Source organism: Anas platyrhynchos, chromosome Z (assembly GCF_047663525.1).
Source record: "Anas platyrhynchos isolate ZD024472 breed Pekin duck chromosome Z, IASCAAS_PekinDuck_T2T, whole genome shotgun sequence".
Classification (NCBI taxonomy): domain Eukaryota; kingdom Metazoa; phylum Chordata; class Aves; order Anseriformes; family Anatidae; genus Anas; species Anas platyrhynchos.
The window spans coordinates 34,963,117-34,983,923 of record NC_092621.1 but is presented as its reverse complement, the minus strand read 5'-3'; the positions used below and the strand labels follow the sequence as shown (position 1 = coordinate 34,983,923).

The following is a 20,807-nucleotide window of genomic DNA, read 5'->3' as shown; positions in this document are numbered from 1 at the left end:
CCTGTGGCGTAGGTAAATACCGTCCTCTGAACACTAAGGGGAGCTTTGTTGCATCGTCTCCTCTGAGGCTTTCTCGGCAGCGTTTGGTCTGGCGGCTCCGTCTCCAGATACGGTGCGACTGTTTAGTCTGGATGTAACAAGTGGAAGCAAACAGAATCGAGTCCTAATCTTTTCTTTAACTCAGTCTTTTGAATCTAAAGGTTTCCGATTATGTAGTTTCAAAAATCTCTCAGGAAATACTATTAGTGATTGAAAGGAAGACATGGTATCTGTTTTGTGTATATAAATTTATTACACTTATTAAATAAATACATAAGCAAATACAAAATCGTTTATTCTTTTTTCTAGTTGGAATTCCCCAACAGGACAGAAATTACGCTAAGGACAGTTATCTGTAAAGTCAAAATCAGCCTATACTAACCACAGCACTGCAGTTGGTCCCCACTCAGGAAAACACTCATACTGAATTCAAAGTACAGCTAATTGCTTTAGATTACAGGTCAACATGATTTACTTCATTATCACAAGTACTGTAGTAGTTGAGGTCCCCTATGACTTTAGCCTGCAGTTGTTTCCCGTCGCTTTTAACTGCAAAAATGTCACTTTGGGCTGAGATTTCCTAAAATGCATGGTGAAATATTAAGTTGATACCAATATCTTTCAGCATAGACTGAAGTTTAAATTGCAAGAGACAAAAAGCTCCATATTATTTCACACCCTCCAAGGGGTCTCGAAACTTGATCTCTAGTTTGTGATCTGATCTGTATAATCTGTTTTTAGATGTGCTTTTTTCTACATCTGCATTATGTGGTTGATTTGTCTTGTAAACAAGCCAATGAAGTTCTTTGTCCAGGTGTGTAACAGTAACAAAAAAAATAATAAAATCATTATGTTACAATTATTTTAATACCAGCATTTCCTTGCTGATCGAAAACATGGTAGTGAGTGAGGACTCCTCTGCTGTTGTCTGATGGTACTTGAAAATTGAAGCAGGTGGAAAAGGCATAGAATACTAAAGGAATATAAATTATAGGATAACATGGAAGGAATTGGGGAGATTTACATCATGTGTACAAATTCTCACAGGTTTTCTAACCATAAAAGCTTCCCAGATATAGAACCAATAAGCAATTATTTTGTCTGCCCAAGAGAATGCACATCTTTTCTTTTTTTTTTTTGACCTTGATTCACAAGCCACATTAGACAAAGCAATGCTGACATATGCATGTAGCAAAGAAAACATCCCTCCTTCCAGCACTACTGAAAAATTCATGTCCCACATAAAATGCTTTAGAAGTTTCTTCACTCTTTAAGGAGTATTTCAGTCTACAACCAATGGATACTCAGGATAAATGTGCTTTTTTTTTAGGAAGATAGCAACAAAACCGCATTAGAGATTGAATTCAATGTTAACTTTTAAGTGCGGAATAGATTCTTTAGAGAGACATATTCACAGCGTGTGTAGAAGCAGCACTTGAAGTTTTGGAAAAAGAAGGGGAAAACCTGTTACGTCTGTATGGTTCTCACCTTAGCAGAGTACAACCAACTGCTTCACTTGCAGACAGGATGACAGCCTGCTGCTTTGCAGAGCAAGCTAACCCACACCTGCAGGAAATAACTTGGAAATAACGTTTCAAACAGACAAGCTCAAGAAATGCAACTCCTCACAAGAAGGTTTTGTTGGTTTTTTTTTTTTTTCACCTGTGAAAAAGTTATCACAGCTTGTGATAGCTTGCTGCCTATCAGTGCACTGACCTCTTACTTTAGCACCAGCTGGCAGGTCTGGCTCTGCAGATTCTGTCATTTAAAATGAAACCATTTGCTAAAAATTGGTGATGCTACCCTTCTTAAAGCTTAATAGCATCAGTATGACCTGCTACTCTCTTCCGAGCACAGTGTCTGCAGTGCAACATACACATCTTTTCATTCCATGTTAGTCTATATTTGAACAGTTTGTCTACAGTCTTCTGTTTACTTAACACTTTAGTCCATATTTGAACAGTTTGTCTTTAGTCTCTTTACTTAACGTACAAATGAGCCTGATCACATGCAAAATATAACTTGCTCAAACAATTTTATTTTTTCATTCTTTAAATCATATTTACTTTTGTATTCTTTACCTTTTAAAAATGTATTAGTCTCATTAGCCTCTTCTGAAGAACACCCTACTTTTTGATAAAACCAAGTAATCTTGAATTGCTTCCTTAATTAGGAAAAATCAAAAAATTTTTTTCAGCAGCTCTCCACTGAATTAAATACAATGTGCAAGGCTTCTGGTTTCTGAGAAATAGCAGATTCAAAAGAATGTTTCCAAAGGCTGAGAAAATTGGAATGTCCTCAAGAGGTTCCGAAAGCACTGCTTCAAAACTAAAAGACGAACATATTTAATCTGATATGGAAGACAAATGTAATCATATGACTAAACAGTGTAATGATTTAGCTAAGGGAATCCCTGCAGATTGTCAATTCCTGCCTAGCAAAATATTAATATATGTTTGTTTGTTTGTTTGTTTCCCAGTACTCAACTCTGTCACATTTATGAAAAATTAGGAAACTTTACCTAGTGCTGAAATTGGAATGACTCGATGTACCAAAATGAAGAGCTCAGTAACTACCAATGCAGTTACAGTTTTCTGCTCGTCAGACCGGTGCCTTCTGCTAAACAATTCCAGATGTACAACCTACCTTAGTCTTATTTTTTAAACAACTTCTGCCCCAAATATGTAAAGAGTTAACATTTATAAATTACTTTTTTTTTTTTTTTTTTTTTTTTTTTTTTTTTGCTTAAGAGGAGAAGGGAGCCTAGAACAAAACAGGACTTTCTCTGTGGCAACTGTAGTGGGTGTCTTGGGTCTGCCTTCAGTTTCAGTATGGAAACTAACAGCAGTATGCTGTGCCTTCTTACGAGGACGCCTCCTCCTACACCAGTGCCACAGAGGAGAGGCGACAGAAACTGGCCCCTAAACCTTGTGCGCGAGGCCCCATGGCGAGGATGGCTGCTGGAGCGCGGCGTGGTTTCATCTGCCAGCGCCCGATAAATGCAATTGCGCGGGGAGCAAGAAGTAACTGCGTGTGCTACGCCTCTTCCTCACACCTCTCCTTCCCGGGGCTGGCCGCAGTGCTGTGTGGGACCACGGGGAAGGGGCAGCACGGCAGCCGAGCTGCTGGGCTCGGTGCTTTTCAGTGCAGCAGGGGAAGCGCCAGCCCCCACAGGGCAGCCAGGGGGGCAGCCGCCGTTTCGGGAGAGGGCGAAGCGGTGCGAGGGGAGCGGTTTTGGTCCTGTCAGGTCCGCGAGCCGGCGCAGAGCTGTGAGCACCGCGCCGTGACACCTCCAGGCAGGCAGCAGGGACTGAGCCCGAGGGCACCAGCGCCGGGGGCAGCGCAGAAGTTGAGGGGACAAACGGGGCGAGGAGCACGTGGGGAGCGGCAGCGGGGTACGGGCTGCGAGGGGCAGGAGCGGGGCGAGCTTCAACGGGGCTGGAAAGCGGAACAAAGGCAGCGCCGGGGCAGCGCTGAGGCAGCCGCCACCCGCTCGGCTCCGGGGGCACCGCGCTCCGCGCCGCCTCCCTCAGCGCCAACGGCAGCGCCGTGCCCCCCCCCCCCACCCCCCCCGCCCCGCCTCCTCCGCGCCTCCGCGCCCCCGCCCCTCAGGCGGCGGAAGGCGCCACTCGCCGGGCCGTGAGGGGGGGGGGCCGGGCCCGACCGAGCCCGTTCGCCCGCTCTCCGCCCGCACCGGCGCTGCCGCCCGGCCCCCCCGCGTCGCGTCCCGTGGCGGCGCGGGGCGGGAGGCTGGCGGCTGGCGGCCGCCCCTCCTCGGCTGTGCCCGTGAGGGTTCCCCCCTGCCCCCCCCCATCCGCCGCCGCGTGGTAGCGCCCGGCTCGGCGGGAGGAGGGCGCGCGGCGGCGGCGGCTAAAAGCGGAGGTGGGCGGCGGGCCGGGCACAGCGCGGCGCGGCGCGGCGGGGCGGGGGCAGCGCGGCGGGGCCGAGGTGCCGCGGGCGGGCAGGGCCGGGCTGGGGCGGGCAGGGCCGGGCTGGGGGACGGCGGAGGGCGCGGGGCGGCCGCTGTGGGAGCGGGGCGGGCGCTGGGCGCGGGGCCGGGGCGCGGGGCCTGCGGCGGGAGCGGCGCGGCCCGGAGCGTCCCGGCGCGTAGCGAGCCCCGCGCTGTGCTGCGCAGCCCCCGGCAGCGGCACCTGGCGGGGCTGTGGCTGGCGGCTGGGAGCAGCGGCAGCAGCAGCAGCAGCAGGGAGCCCTCGTCTCGGCCCCGGCCGCGTCGCGTCGCGCAGGACGAGGAGAAGCCATGAGCCGCGACTTCAAGCCCGGAGACCTCATCTTCGCCAAGATGAAAGGGTACCCGCACTGGCCGGCCAGGGTAAGGCGCCCGCTCCCTCCTCCTCCTCCTCCTCCTCCTCGCAGCCCAGCACCTGCATCCTATCCCCCCCCCCCCCCCCCCCCCTTGAAGCCCCGCAGGGCCCCTTGCCGCCTTGCCCCGCGCCTCTCCTTGAACTCGGCGCCTTCTCCCGACGGCAGCAGCCCCGGGCTCCCAGCCTCGCTGCGCTCATTTGCATAGCCTGGCTGGCAGCAGCGCTGCCGTGCTCAGCCCGCTGCGTGGTAGCGTTAACAAAGGCTGGGGCTGTGCGAAAACACGGCCCCCGAGGAGCTGCTCCCCTCTGGCAAAGGGAAGGGGAGCGCGAACTTAACGGCGGCGTTTTGCGCCTCGCTGTTGAAGTCGGGCATCCCTGTAGCTTTTTCCTGTAAAAGAAGCTGGGTGCAAGCGGGAAGTTGCCCGGGCGTTTCTTTCTCCTGTTCCCGCTCCTTCCCTGGAAGTGCCGTGGCAAATGCTGTGACTGCCTTCGGGCATTTAATGGCTGTGGAAATGCAGCTAAAAGGCTAACTGTGCACTATCTAGATGACAGGCGGCATCGAAAATTATTTGTGTGCTTTCCTGTTTTGTTTCATTGTTAAACGTGGTGACTGTTTTCATAGTACTTGACATCTGGGCTTGGACCAATTATCGGCTACAGCATAAGGGGAGGATGTGGCGTTGTGGCTTATGGTGAAGGAGAGATGTTTTTTTGGATGGAATCAAATCGTGCTTCTACCTGCAGCCCATCATGTACATCCTTTTAGAAAAACAATGTCCTATGTTGCTGTAATACCAGAAGTGTTTTCACTTCCTATTGTTGTTTAATTGGTTTTATTTCTGACATTGTATGCTTTTGACATTGTTTACTTCTCTGTAGCATTTTTTTTCCATGTTTCTAACAGCTCTAGATGTCTCCCTTTAGACCGTTATTAACTGTTACTTGATTTCAGTTGTGGTCTTTGTTTTCCTTAGGTGGATGAAGTTCCTGAGGGAGCAGTAAAGCCTCCTGCAAACAAAATGCCTATATTCTTTTTTGGCACCCATGAGACGTAAGTCCTTCTTATTTAAGAGACACATACTTTTTTATTTCATTAGCATGCTGTAATAGGAACTTAATGACTTACCTGAAAGTTGTTTTTTAAAATTACACTGTTCAGTAGCGTGTCATCTTCTGAATTATTTTCTTTTGTCAAGACATGTTACTTTCACACTTGCTTAAGCTATTAAAGAAAATAGAAATGGTAGACTGTGACTATACTATGTACTTTTTCAATGCCAGTAGAAAAATCCTACCCAAAGTGATATGAGCAGTGAGTTTTTCTTCTGTAATAGACATTAATTAAGCTCTGTATGTAGGCAAAATTCTCAAAAATACATTGTTAAAGAAAGTGAAATATTGCTGAGAACAATGAAATAAGAAAAAAAAAAAAAGGAAATAGTTAGATTATCCTGCATTAGTCATCCCTACCCCCCTCCCTTCCAAGATGTTTGGGGGCATGGGTATTGTGTTTTGTAAGATTTTGAGGAAAAAAAAATCAGAAGGTGCAGTTATTCTATACCTGTTATTCTGCAAAACATCTGTCTCTAGGTACTTTCAACAGTGCTACCTTTTTGCAATCATAAACTCATTTTGAGGGTGTTTCTGCTGCTAACTTTTCTTGTCGATACAGTGCTTTTTATGTAGGTCTCTGTCTTGTTAAAATCATCATGTTACTTTTTAGTAGGAGTTTGTTGTAGTGTGGATATTTAAGATTTCAAATTCAGTGCTGCCTTTGCCTCATTTATTTTTAAAAATAAATATATATATTTTCCCCTCTGTTTTCTCTTTATAAAGTGTCAATTGCTATATATAAGCAGGTCACAAATAGAAGTTAGGTATAAAAGTACTCAGTTTCTTGCATTGTGTGGGAAGGTTTTATCTTCCTCTCACTAAATATTTATTCAAATCTCTTTTATCTGTTACTTTGCGTATGTCTTTAAAATAATTTATGTTGAGAGAATATGCAGTGCTTGTTGAAATAAAAAGCAAGCATCCTCTATGCTTCTTGAGATTACTTTTTACTTTTTTTTTTGAGAAGCAGTTTCCCTATGAGAAAGCTTTTTGTGTGCTTGGCTTATATACCTTCTTTCCATTGATCTTGTCAATAGATCAGTTATTGGTTTATTTTTAGCATGTGTGTTTTTGTGGGTGAACAGAGTTGTGGAATTCAATTCAAGGTTGCAAAGTTTGCATATTGTCCCTTTGCTTAATGATGCACTTCTCCTAACAATAAGTTTAAACAGTACATTTGGTTATCTTTTTTTTTTTCCCAGAATGTTTTGGCAGTTAAAAATATAATATTGCTTTGTTTTTTCCCCTTTGATGTATGTCATTCTGGATTGAACTTGGGTTTTGTGTAGTTTTATGTAGGTTTACAGGCACAAATTGAATATAAGGGAGAAAGAAACAACTCCTTACCTAAAAGGTTCAGAAATACCTTGCAAATTTTAAGCATCATGGTGCATTTTAAACTTCAGTTAAGTTCCTAGCTCATGCTTGGCTTTGAATTTTTATTTTCTTTCTCATTTGCATGGGTAAACTTGAAATAATCTGTTCTTCACTCATTGACACTCTTAGTAAAGTTTTACTGCAGTCTAGTTCTTTGTTTTGCAGGCTGTAGTTTAAGGATTACTGCCTTTCAGTATCCTATGCTCCTATATTCCATGAACATAGGAGAAACATAGTTTCTACTATGAATATAAGAGAAACTTCTGTGTCAGACACCCACCTGTCTTGTTCTTTAAACATGTAATTTATGTAGTGCTCCTTAGAGTGGTAACAGGTGAAACTCTCCTGCTTTTCAATCATACTTTTGCTTACAGCATATACCTGTGAATAACAATCACGTTACTACCTATGTTCAGTGAATGGGTATTTGCTTCTTACAATAGGCTTTGGGGATTTGGGTGACATATCTTTATTTCTGTCTTTGTCTTAATGTAGCAACATTCTGAAAGAGTAAAAAATAAGAAGTTATTTTAATGAGAGCTTCATTTGGGTCCGTTGTGCTAGTGTATGACATCATTGCAGATGGCCACACTGAAAATGTAGTTTCTAGAACCTGTGTCTTAGGGTAATGCCTCTACACTAAGTTTTCTCTTTCATTTTTGGTGCATGGGGTTTTAAATATACCAGCCCAGTATGCTACGTGACCTCTTCTTCATGGTTGAGAGTTCCTGATGGTTTTCAAAGCTTGAGCAATACGTATAGTAAAGCCATACAAATCTTGGAAAAACATTTCTTCTTAGGGAATAGGGAAGAAAGGAGGCAATGATTCCTATTTTTGTACTGTCCAGTTTCCATTTGTTTGTCTCCCCAGTATTTTTTTTCTGGTTGATCTGGTTTAACCTGGCAGGCAGCTAAGCACCACACAGCTGTTTGCTCACCCTACCCCATCCCTCTCTGAGATGGGGGAGAGAAATGGAAAAATGAAAGACTGTGAGTTGAGATAAAGACAGTTTATTAGGACATAAAATAATATGTACAAAACAGGTGATGTACAGTGTAATTGCTCACCACCCGCTGACTGATGCCCAGCCTAACCCCAAGCAGTCCGTCCCTCCTTCCCCCAGCTAGCCACCCCTGTCTATTGTTTAGCATGACCCCATATGGTATGGAATACCCCTTTGGCCAGTTTGGGTCTGTCCTGGGTCTGTTCCCTCCCAGCTCATGTTGCCCACTGGCAGGCAGAGTGAGAAGGTGAAAAGTCCCTGGCTTGGTGTAAGCACTGCTCTGCAACAATTAAAACATCAACATGTTATCAGCACTCTTCTCATCCTAATCCAAAACGTAGCACCCTACTAGCTACTAGGAGGAAAATTAACTCTGTCCTAACTGAAACCAGGACACTGGTTAAGGCGACTCTGCAGATGTGTGTTTTCCATGCTGGCTGAACTGACTATAACCATCTCTTGAAAAGGGGTGGGTAATTTGCAGTCTGATCTCTCAGTGGTTTACATAATGCTTTGTGCACATAGGTAAGTATTCTACTGCTGGAGCAGGAGATGCTTAAGCTTCCTAGATAACATTTTGTCTTTTAGTGTAGTAGGGTGTAGGTCTCAATTAGATCTTTTTAAAGATGACGAAGAAAATAGAGTGAGGATTAAAGGTATCTATATCATTTCCATTGAGCCATTACTTTAGAAAGCAGGTACCTGCAACTTTTCAGATTAGAGTCTCATGTCAGACAACTGCATCCAGACACATAGCAAAAAGAATGAAACTAAAAGTGGCATCTTTGTTTTAGCGGTGTATGGGTTGCTACATTGAAGTTCGAACTTTAAAAGTATTGGGAGTAGAGCAGTAACTATACAGGCTTTGATGGTCTTCAGCATAAACCAGAATGTTTGTCCTCAGTAATTTGTTACCCCGTTCTCCTAAGCCTAGCTTAGAGAAAATAGTGTGGATACTGTGACTTTGACATACAAGAAAAGCTAGGCTGATAGCTTTAGTTACACAGACTACAGTAGGGGTAGTGTTGTGCAGGGATGTTGTCAGTTTGTGTGAAAAAGACGCACAAGCTATCTGAAGGCCTCTTCTAAGAGTAAATTAAATTAAAAAAATGTAAACTCCAATATTTACTTCCCCAAGAATGGGGTTGAGGAAGAATCTTATGGAAAGGCTTAAAGTTTTATTCAATTCAGTAAATAAAGTGATGAAGACTTATCTTGAGAAACTGAGAAGTTACTGAAGTAATGCTTAATTCACAGTATTCTTAAGGACCTGGGCAGTCAAATACATTCAGGTGTGACTAGGCACTGCCTTCCAGTGCTCTTCATGCCTGATACACTTAACGTTCTTCTTGAATTTTGTCTTTTAACTACATTGTTTCTAATTTAGTAAATTCAAAAGATTTTCTTTGTTAGTTTGGAACTACTTCTGCTTTGTTGTTGTTCTCTTGTATTACATAGTCAGGATATAAGAATTCTTTACTCTTAACACTTAAGCCTGTTTTTCTAAAGAAAGCATGTGCTCTCTCTGTTCATTCACAAGATAACAACTAAAAAATTGTTCTGGTTTACAGTAGTTGGTTGTCTTCCGCTATCTGTTAAGAAGCATTGTCTGTTTCTTGCCCAGACACTCAGCACCTTAGGAAGGAGAGGGGCCATATATGTGGTGGTAGTAATGGAAAACTTGGGCTGTTTAAGGTTAAATTGGGAAAACTATAAAGTTGCTTATGTAACAGAATTGATTGTCTGCAATGCTGAGTTGTGCTTCTTAATGATATCTGATGCTTATTTCTCCTTTGAAAAAAAAATATTTAAAACATGAGTACCTTTTTTCCTGGTAACTTTTTCTTTCTCTTCTGAAGGGCGTTTTTGGGACCAAAGGACATATTCCCTTACTCTGAAAATAAAGAGAAATATGGAAAACCAAATAAAAGAAAGGGCTTTAATGAAGGCTTGTGGGAAATTGACAATAATCCCAGAGTGAAGTTCTCTCATCAGCAGGTAAGTTATGCAAAGTCTGCAACTAGCTGTTATTGTACTGTTGGGGGAAAAAAAAGGCAATGAATATTTACTGTTCTAGGATAAAGAATCATTGACACTCAATTGTAGGTTACACTTTTTTTTTAAATTTATCTCTAGTTTTATAGCATGAGAGACTTTCATATAAGTGGAAATTTTATTTTTCTACAGTAAGCTCATGAAGCTCATGTTGACAGTTTCAGAGCATAAGTCTATCACTATTGAAAGTTGAACATATTTTTGCAATGTTGCTCTATCACAGCAGATGTCAAGTCATATTCAGAACCGTACAACTGTACTTAAAAAATAGTGATTTTTATCAGTTTTTACTCAGTCATTAGTAATCTCAGTCATTTTACTTCTTCCTGTCATCTAAGCCCAAGTGGTTTTCTCCACAAATACCTGTGTAAGATTTCATTACATGCTTTTGTAGTACACTGTATTTTCATTATAGTGGCTGGAAGTAATGTGATTCTTGGTTTTTGCCCCTTTGTTATGTGACTCTCAATTAAGTTTTCATTTGTCAGTAGTTCTGTTTCTTAACATCTTGGTAGATGTCCCAAGCTTAAACTGGAGCTAAGCAGCTCTACTTATAAAAAGGCCTAAACTTCTTCTTAAAAGAAAAAAAATGTCTTGATCCTTTTTGTCTGTTGTCTTCTCTGAACATTCTATAGCTTCTTGGTTTTGGTACGTACAGTGGGCCCTGATCACATACTGGGGCCTCTAGACATTACTGTGGTAATAATAAAAAAACAATTGGTGTCTGTATTTTTTTCTGCTCCTACTTGACATACCAGACTGCCATTTCTGCACCAGTTAACTCCTGCTCCTAAAGATATCCCAAGCTACTGCGTCTCTAGTTTGAAGGATGGATCAAGAGTTAATCTGAGCAAGAGTCAGCAGAAAAGAGGTTGTACTCTGGATGTACACTTTTTCTGCCCCTGGATGCTAATCCCCTTACAACAGAGAAACATTGTATTAATAAGACAGTTTCTTTTTTTCTCCTACTGAAAAATGAGTCCTTAGCCCCTCTGCTGTTTCATTTGTGGCAGCTTAGGAGAGGTTCTGCCTGGGTGGCTGAGGAAATAGTGAACCATAGCTTAGTTTTATGTTATCAGTCACTTCTAACAACCTGAAAATATATGTGGGTATAAACAACCAATGACAGCAACGCCTTCCAGTGTTTTATTTCATAGTGGGGATCAATAACTTCAGCTAAGCAGTACTTTGAGTTGCCTTCTTAACATCTCAGGCATTTCTAAATACTTTTCCAACTGGAGGCAGAAAAAACATTGCGAACAGATGTATACAGACTAGTTTCTTAGTCTAGCAACTTTGCTATGGGGAAAGTCCATTATACCTTTTCAGTATCATTCAAACACTTCAGTCCAGCTTCTGTAACAGTTCTTTAACAGGCTCTGTGAACTACTCAGGTTCTGTCTAGAGCTACTGGATTGTTTTTTTGCCACTGCCTTTTTGTTTAGAAACACACAAGAAAAAATGTTTAGAAACACACAGTTTTTGCACAAGTAGTATTTAAATTCTGTTTCTATAAGTGATCTTTAAAAATGCTGAAAGAAGAAACTGTTCTTGGGGATGTCTTAAGTGTTAAAGTAAATGAATTACAGGGCCATGGTTACTAATTTGCTTACATATATTCAGTTTTACAGAATGAATGAAGGAATTGAAGGACAGGCAGGACGGGGCCCTGGCAAATGTGATATAGTGGGTGGCATCCCTGCCTATGGCAGGGGGGTTGGAACTAGATGATCTTTAAGATCCCATCTAACCCAAGCCATTCTATGGTTCTATGAATGGGGTAAATAAAGGCTCAAAGTGTTTTGTAAATGGGGTTACATCAGGCTGATGCCCAGTCACTGGTGGGGTTTTGCAGGGCTCCATTTTAGCCTCTTCTCTTTAATGTTTTCATAAATGACTTGGAACCAGGACTTAAAGGTCTGCTAATTAAGTTGGATGATGATGTGAAACTCAGGGGAGTTGTTGACTCCCTTGAGGGTAGAGAGGCTTTACAGAGATGTTGACAAACGAGAGGGCTGGGCAATCACCAACTGCATGAAATTCAACAAGAGCAAATGCCAGATTCTGCACCTGACATGTGGCAACCCTGGCTGTACGCACAGTCTGGGGGGACCAGAGGTTGGGGAACAGCCCCACAGGAAGGGATCTGGGAGTTCTTGTCAGTGTCAAGTTGAACATGAGCCAGCAGCGTGCCCTGGCAGCCAGGAGGGTCACTGTGCCCTGGGGTGCATCAGGTACAGCATCGCTAGCTGGTCGAGAGAAGGGATTGTCCTGCCGTGCTCTGTGCTGGTGCAGCCTCACATTGAGTAAGTGCAATTTAGGCATCACACAGAATCACACACAATTGTCTAGGTTGGAAGAGACCTCAAGATTAGCGAGTCCAACCTCTGACCTAACACTAACAAGCCCTCCACAAGTGTAAGAAGTAAATCAAATTATTAGAAAGCATCTAAAGATGGTGAAGGGCCTAGAGGGCAAGACGTATGAGGTGCAGCTGAGGTCCCTTGGTTTGCTCAGCCCTGAGCCTCATCGTGGCCTGCAGCTCCCTCAGGAGGGGAGCGGAGGGGCAGGTGCTGAGCTCTGCTCTCTGGGGACAGCGACAGGACCCGAGGGAACAGCGTGGAGCTGGGACAGGGGAGGGTCAGGCTGGGGGTTAGGGAAAGGGTCTGCACCCAGAGGGTGCTTGGGCACTGGGACAGGCTGCCCAGGGTAGCAGTCAAGACACTGAGCCTGCTGGAGATCAAGAAGTGTTCAGACAATGCTCTCAGACATGTGGTTTGACTTTCTTGGGTGGTCGTGGGGAGCATCCTTAATGATACTTGTGGGTCCTTTCTAACTCAGGATATTCTGTGATTTATGAAATTTTCCTCTGAATTTTCACCTTAATTTTAGAAAGCATTTTGTTTTGATAGCTTTCTCTTTGTTATCCATTCTTAAAAGGAACCTTTACTTGGAGCAAATCAAGTCCATAGGATTCAGTGAGCTCTTTTTTTTTTTTTTTTACATGGATGCAATTCTTGTTGCCGAAGGAGAACACCTGCAAATAGCTGTATTCTGTAAAAGAAATCTGAATGTAAAACAGGCAGAGTAAGGGTTACTTGAGATGAAATAAAGCCAGCAAAGGGCCTGCTTTAAAGGAATTTTTTTGGCAATATTTGATGCTTTCAAGTAAACGAGTCGTATGTCTTCCATGGCTTTTCACAAAACACCATCTTTGGTGTTTAATTTGCAGAATGGAGTATTATGTCACTGTCCCTCAGAGATCCATAGCTAAGATGGAAGAATATCCCGTTTTATCCTATAATAAGAGAATTGTAGTGTGATATTATTTTGTTTCAGTTTTATTTATTTTCAGCTTGTATGCTGAAATGAGCTTTATTTTTTTTCAATACTTTGCAGGTAATGTACAGTTCACAAAGATGAGACTAAGTGGTACCTTGTTTTATTTTGTTGTTAGTTCCCTGCTATTTGACTAGGTGACGGCTCTCCTGTTTGTGAGGATGTTGCCTTAGCATCATACTCTATAAGCTGAAGAAATGAGTACACGCAGAATTCTCCCTTCAAGTAGTAAGAGGAAGATGCTCATCTGTCTGATAGGCAAAATCTCTGTGGCTGTCACAGTTAACAACTGACGTCTTTTTAAGTTAAGTAGGCATTGTAATCCAGGGAGGAAAGCAAGCATGTGAGTTTGATTTAGTTACCTATGCAGTTTTATGGAAGTTTATAGGAAACTAGTATTAATAGTAGCAGAGTTGTTGAAATTGGCAAAATGGGAGGGGGGGGCCTTAGAGATCAAAAAGGGCTATGTCACAGGCCACAAAACACTAACAAGTAAGGTAATTCTGCACAATTTAGGCAATTAACACAAGCTTTTTGTTACAGATCTGTGCAATGAGAAACAAAGACAAACAGGTTAGAGAAAAATGCCTCAGCCTTCCCTCTGTATGCTTCTGCTCCACCCTTGCTGGTGTCAAGTCCCCTTGCCACACGTTACAGTCAGTCCCTGTGGTGAGGTGATGTAGGTGCAGTTACTAGGTGTACCTCCTCGCCCCTGCTCAGGCAGCTCCTCTGGGCTCTGAGCCTGGCTCGGGGGACACCTCTTGTGCCTTTGTTCTTTCCCCAGCATCCCTCCAGCCCTGGCATCTCTTTTGCCCTGGTGTCCCTCCTGCCCAGTGCAGGCGTAATGTCACTGAGCAGGACATTGTCATTGAGCAGGTGTCATGTCATTGACAGGACAGGACAGCCTGTGAGAGAAGGTCAGTGCTGGCAGCGAGCTGGCCTGGAGTTGAGGGCAGTGGTGGTAGGCTGTGAAGATTTAGAGGGAAGGTAACATTAGTAAACTGGTAAGTGAGGCCCTCTTTTTCCGATGATGCTTTGAAGCAGGGCGATACGTTATGGCCTACTGATAACATTGCAGTTTACGTAGGTGACGTCTGCATGTGATACACGTACAGCCTTTTGGCTTAAAACAAACATTCTTTGAGTTAAATGAAGAACAAGTACTGGACAGTAGCCGTAAAGATGGCTCAGTTGTCAGAGTCTAAATATTAAGTGCGAGGAGGGAGTGTTTTGTCTGGCCTCAGAACAGAAAGCTGGAGGGGGTAGTCACATGGAGATGTTGGCAAAATCAAGCTTTTATTTTGACTACAAGACAATATTGAAGTGACAGACTTGTTAGCTATTCCTAGAGGGAAATTAACTCCCCCCCCCCCCCCTTTTTTTTTATATCTCTTTATTGAGTATATTTTGTTTTGATAAGTCCTTCTGAGAGCTGCCGATTCTGTTCAACTGCCAGAGCTGGCTGGAATGTTCTGAAAGCAGTGTTTATACTTCACAGATGTTGCTTGTAACTGCTAGTGAGGAAGGTAGAGGGTAGAAAGGAGCTTGTGGCTTGGGCTTAAATCCAAAACCACTTCCTCAGAGGGGGAAATACTAAGAGTCAGAGGAGTTCTGCCAGCGTTGTTCGAAGGAGCTGATATTCAAGAGTGAGAATGCTATCCACAAAGTAATGGAATTTAAAAGAGTAATTCTGACTTTACCTTGTCAATTACCATGTCCTTGACTTTCAGTTTTAGCTTTTGTTTTTTTCTGCTCGTGTTTTCAGGAATTGGTAGCTGACTCTTGCTCATTTAGGATTGACAGCTCTTTTAAATAAGTGTTTCTTGACAGGAGCCGTGCAAGTTATGTTTAAGCAAAATCTTGCTCTTTCGCATTGCAGTAGTTTTATTATCAGGATAGCATTAGAACTTGAAAGTTTGATAATGAAAATATAATTTAAATTTATATGCTTGAAAATTAAAGAAATAGATAAATTTCGATATTCTTGTAGATTCCCATAAAGGATTCCATAGGCTAATGTTTTCGTTGGTAACTTACAGGTGGCAGAACACCTCTCAGTGTAGTTATTCGGTAATTCAGAAAGTGATTTTTGTTTCAATTGCCATGTTTTTCTATTGAAGTCCCATCCATCTGTTAGCACTTCTATCAAAGAAACTCTTCAAGAAAGCGGTCAGGATTCTGCTGGGGGAAATGAAGAAAAATCAGGAGCCAAAAGGAGAAAGTCTTCTCTCCTAAAAGTAAGTGATAGAATTTGTGTTTTGTTTTACTATCAACCTTTCAAGTCAAAACTTATTGTCAAATTTTTATATAAATACTTGAACTGTACTTTCCTGTCATAACTACTTCACGTTTGGTTATTATGAGACTTAATATATGTATTAGTATTTCCTAGGTACGTTAAATTCAAAATGATTGCCAACATGTAACTTTAAGATTACCTTATTCTCTTTGAAGACTTGGTAATATCATTGTCTGGTACAACTGTCTATTCAGTTACAATATTTTCCCCTGAAAAGCCTAAGAGAACTAAGAAAAGCTGAAGAGAAGTTAAGTTCTTTTGGGACTGAAAGAGTTTTTCAGTGTATTTGCCTGAACAGTCGAGTCAGTTTGAATTACGCCACACACTGCGATGGGAACAGATAGAAAAGGCAATATATAACCGATAAAAAGATAGTTGTATCAACTGAATTCAGGGTCAGGGAAGTGCCTTGTGAGTAATTGGTAATTTATACAGACAAGGTTTAGCTTCTTTGCCTTGTCAACGTGTGCACACATTGAAATTTTCTGAAACAAATTATGTTCTTAAATATATTGTATTCATACTTAGAAAATGCATTTCTGTCTGAAATACCATTTTTTCAAGCCTCTTGCTGCTGTACAGAGTCTGCTTTTTAAGAGGGGAATCTTTGTAGCTTACTGCTTTCTTAATGATAACAGAGTGTAGCACATTGCTTTGAACTTTCTCTATTCTTGAATGTTTTGTTTTGTTCATGTCTTTTATTTTCCATACAGTGTGGAAGAATTGTTGTCATCTCCTTTTTCCTTGAAAGAGACTAGAATCCTAAAATGACAAAAAATGTGATGCAGTTGATATTGATAAGTTTATGGCATCTCATTTATTTTTAAGTCACTTCTGGAAATTAATACACTACAGAACAGTCAGTGCCCTTAAAACAAGTGTCTAACTCTTGAATAGACTTGTCTCAATTATGCTAGATTTCTTGTTGATTATTTGTCAAGCTTTCTTGTAGTTTTACTGTAGGTGTAGGTGGCTGTCCTTTAGCATTGAAACTGAAGAATTTCCAGTGTACTTAATACATAGTTGAATATACCTCCTGGAGGATTGTCTAGGAGCTCTAAGCTTGTTTTTCAAGAGGAAAAAAGACTTTCCATTTAAAAATAGGTGTCAGAAGTTGTTGTGTTGAGTTGGAAACTGTGGAGGCATTTGAGTTATTTCTCCCAACTTGTTGCTGCTTTGAGTGTTCGTAATTTTGTACCAGCACATTTGGAAGGTCCGTCTAATTTGGGTTCTGTCAAGTATACTTCAGGAACACTTCTCAATATGTAATTTCCTCATAGAATTAGTAAACCAGTTGTTATTCTTCTTCCTTGCCTAAGAACAACGTTGATAAAAGCATTTTTCTCCCAGCATTTGCTACTGCGAAGGGAAAACTTTATTATTTTTTTTTTTGTGCTGGACCAGTTCATCAGTTCGCTTCATTGTCAATGTATGCAGCAAGCACCTTGTGTGAGTGAATATGTCAATGTCATCGTGTTTCCACTGAGGAGTGCTTCCTGGCTGTCCTGATCTAGCTCTCTGAAAGAAAAATACAAAGACCCTACGTAGCCCTTTGAACACCAAAATGGAATGGAATGTCTTGAAGGGATAGATTTATGTAATGAGTCTCAATCATTTTACCAGTTTAAGACAATGTCTGTAGCAGATTTAGTCCTTTGCTATTGATATTGATGTAGTTATAATATGCTTCTAACCATTGTACTCTGACTTCTTGTGGTTTTAATGTACTTAAAGTTGCACTCTGAAAAAAGTGAACAAAAACACAACAAAGCCTTCTGTTATATAATATGGCAGTAAGTGATTATCAACATTATGTGATAGCCCCCTGCCTGTGATACTTCGTTCAATTTTGAAATTTTAAGACCTGTAGCTACTATTAAAGGGAATTTCATAATAGGTGCTTGAAAGTTGGGCAAAGCAATAGCATTAGAGTAGAGAATGTGAAAAGAAATTTAAAAGAAGAAAAAGAAAAATGCGCATACCTAGACCACAAGAAAAATGTTGATTATCTCCAAGTAATTTATTACAAACTTGATGTTCAAATCTACCTGCTTGTCTAAAATGAAAATTAGTATTTTAAGGTGTAAAAAAAGAAGAAAAATGCACAGGTTAGGTGAGACCATTTATCACTAATTACTGTCTCACATGATTAAACAACTTGTTTGTGGTCTACATGAAGTCTTTGTTTAATAGTGATAGTCTTTGATAGATGTCTGTGACTGCAATCCATCTGTATGCCTGAGCTGATTCAGTTGAATCTTGGCATGAACATTTAGAAATACTCACGTAAAGGTGATGCAGTGAAAAAGTAGTTACATTATCATAATAACAAAATGGTCTTGAATTTCCATCATAATACGTAGTTATCAGAATACATCAATCTGCAATATGTTTGAAAGTGGTCCTGCCTTATACTTTCAAAGTGTACATAAGAAAGAAGCGTGTATACAGGGAGGCTGAAAAGAGAAAAGCAGCATGATGGTTATTAGCCATGTGCTCATTTAACTTTTGTTTCTTCAAAGTACTTTTCCATTGACTCTGTGTTGTTTCTGTTTGCAGTTGCCCACTAAGAGGGATAACAGCTTAAGTACAATAATGGAAGAAGAGGAAAAAGAGATGAATACTTTGAAGGAAGATGATGTACCTTCTGAAAGAAACAATAAAGAAGTATGTGAAAGCTCATCTTTTCCTGCATAGTAAAGAACATCTTAATGTTATGTCAGTTAATTAAAAACTATTTTTATGTACTGGGAAGTTACATACAGTTACTGCTAGTGTGACAGTCTCAGAACTGCAGTTTAAGCTGTAAAACTTCATATCTGTTGACGCAGATTAAAACTTCTCATTGAAATTAACAGGAATTTAAGCTTTTGGCAGAGAGCAAACTTTAATCTGGCTTGTCTGAGTTCAATTAAAAATCAGGGGAACAGTGTGTTTTTATCACTTCATAAGATTTCTTTCTTCTGTTAAAACTCAGCACCATTTTCAATTTACACAGGATGTGGTGAAAACAGGTGATGCGTCTATTCCTAAAGCTGCTAGAAGAGGAAGAAAAAGAAAGGTAACAGTATGGCTAATTATTTATATTTGGATGTGATAATACTGGTATCACTCTTTTTGTGACAGATTATGCATAAGTTGCTTGACTTTTGTTTTGTTTTCACTCTCCCATCCCTTCCAAATAGCTGGAAGACTTGCAGGAATGGCAGTTTTCTCATGAATGTTTTAAAAGCCATAATTCTGTTTGAACTCAGCGCAGAGTAGGGAGTTTCCCTTTTTTTCCCAAATAGTCCAGTGTAAATAAGAAAAACTAACATAAATTATTTTGTCTTGAAGCTCTGAAAAAAATGTTTAATGTCATCTACACATTGAACCAACACCTGAAATACTTCCCACTTTTGTGAGCTTGTGCTTTTGCACTTTCTTCTACCTGGGAAAAATTGGTGTTCTTATGAAAGAAGCAGTTCCAACTGCTAGCTTAGTGTACTCCAGCATCAGCATTCATGTGGTCACATAGCAAGCTAGATCGGGGCAATGATCCAAATAAAAAATAGATTAAAGTGAGGCAAAGTTTTAATTTTAATTTGAAACTATTTCCTGATTTTTAACATGATACATTAGTGCTGACAGCAGGGATGAGTGCAAAGGTGTACTTGTGGACCTTAGTGTGTTTGCCATAGGTAGGTAACATACTAAGTATCATTTGCTTCATGAAAAAGAAAGATAGCCATTTATATATTCTTATAAAAACAATTAAAAGAATTGAAAGAGTACTTTATCAAAAAATCTTAAAAATAAATCTAAAATAATATTCAATGAAGGAAAGTCTGAAACAGCAAGGAATTGACAGTATATCTGTGAGTGTGCATATATTTGATATCAGCTTCTAAATGGGAGAGAAGCCTTTCAGGTGACATTAAAACAGAGATCTCATTCTGTACTCTTTCATAATGCACTCAAACCTTCCGGCTGTGGTGTCTTTTGGTTTGTTTGGCATTGTTGTTTTCTTAGTGTCATAACACATTTCAGGCCCCGGATGGTTTCTTCTGTCACACTTAGCAGCTTCAGTTTTGTGTTTGGCACGTGCTGCTTGTTGTAGGTGGTTTAACCAGAAGTTGGAATTACTGCGGACCATTGCTGAGTCACCGAATGGGTGAGCTGGGAAGGGACATCTGCAGGCCATCTGGTCCAACCCTCTGCTCAAGCAGGGCCTCCTAGAGCAGGTTGCCCAGGGTGATGTCCAGGTGGCTTTTGAAGATTTCCACTCCATCACCCACTGAAAAGAACTGCTTCTTGATGATGGAACTTCTTGTGCTTCGGTTTGTGTCTGTTGCCTCCTGTGTTGCCACGGGACATTGCTGAAAGGAACTTGGCTCCATCTTTGCACTCTCCCTTCAGATATTTATACACAAGATAAGATCCACTCCAAGGCTCCTTTCTCAGTGGAGATGTGCTCCAGTCCCTTGATAATCTTAGTGGCCCTCCATTGGACTCTTTTCAGTACGTCCATGTGTCTCTTGTACTGGAGAGCCCAGAACTGGACACAGTACTCCAAGTGCAGCTTCACCAATGCAGAGTAGAGCTGAAGGATCTCCTCTCTCAACCTGCTGGTGATACTTCGCCTAATGCAGCCCAGAATACTTTTAGCATTCTCAGTAGCGAGGGCACACATCTGACTCGTGTTCAACCTGGTGTCTACCTGGACTCCAGGGTCCTTCTCTACACAGCTGCTTTCCATCTGGGTGGCCCCCGGTATGGTTGTTCCTACCCAGGTGCAGGACTCCGCACTTCTCATTGTTCAACTTCATGAGGTTTGTTGTCAGCCCACCTCTTCAGCCTGTCCATGTCCCTCTGGATGGCTGGTTACTTCAGCCTCCTCACAGTCTGGTTTCATATGTGAATTTACAGAGGATGCACTCTACTCCTTCTGGTTGCCATGACCAAGTAAAGACTGTAGAGTGGCCTTGCAATCACATCTGCCAGCTCCCTCAGCACTCATGGGTGTATCCCATCAGGATTCACCGTGTACTGGTGAACGTCTAGTTTGCTGAAGTATTCCATGACCTGCTTCTTTTCCACCAGAGGTACATCTTCCTTGCTCCAGTCTTACAGCCTGTCCTCTGGAATCTGGGATTTCTGAAGGCCAGCCCTGCTGGGAAAGACTGTGCTCTTTGGCACATGGGCCTTTCTGTTGTCCTGAGTAACCAGGCCTTTTGTTTCCTTCAGCAAAGGGGCTATGTTTTCCCTAATCTTCCTTTT

General features: G+C 41.8%; 1 protein-coding gene across 3 annotated transcripts in view; it reads left to right on the top strand.

The window, feature by feature from the left end:
- The first annotated feature begins 3,770 nt into the window (after positions 1 to 3,770).
- The window catches only part of PSIP1 (PC4 and SRSF1 interacting protein 1), a 36,152-nt gene continuing 19,115 nt past the window's right edge, over positions 3,771 to 20,807 (top strand). For 2 of the 3 annotated variants that reach the window (XM_038170186.2, XM_038170184.2), the window contains exons 1-7: positions 3,911 to 3,987; positions 4,175 to 4,369; positions 5,336 to 5,412; positions 9,715 to 9,853; positions 15,370 to 15,486; positions 18,108 to 18,215; positions 18,547 to 18,609. In XM_038170186.2, coding sequence (XP_038026114.2) covers positions 4,298 to 4,369; positions 5,336 to 5,412; positions 9,715 to 9,853; positions 15,370 to 15,486; positions 18,108 to 18,215; positions 18,547 to 18,609 — 576 coding nt within the window. In that variant the 5' untranslated portion in view covers positions 3,911 to 3,987; positions 4,175 to 4,297. Of the gene's footprint in view, positions 3,988 to 4,174; positions 4,370 to 5,335; positions 5,413 to 9,714; positions 9,854 to 15,369; positions 15,487 to 18,107; positions 18,216 to 18,546; positions 18,610 to 20,807 lie in introns of all 3 variants that reach the window. The other variant, XM_038170185.2, reaches the window with a different exon arrangement.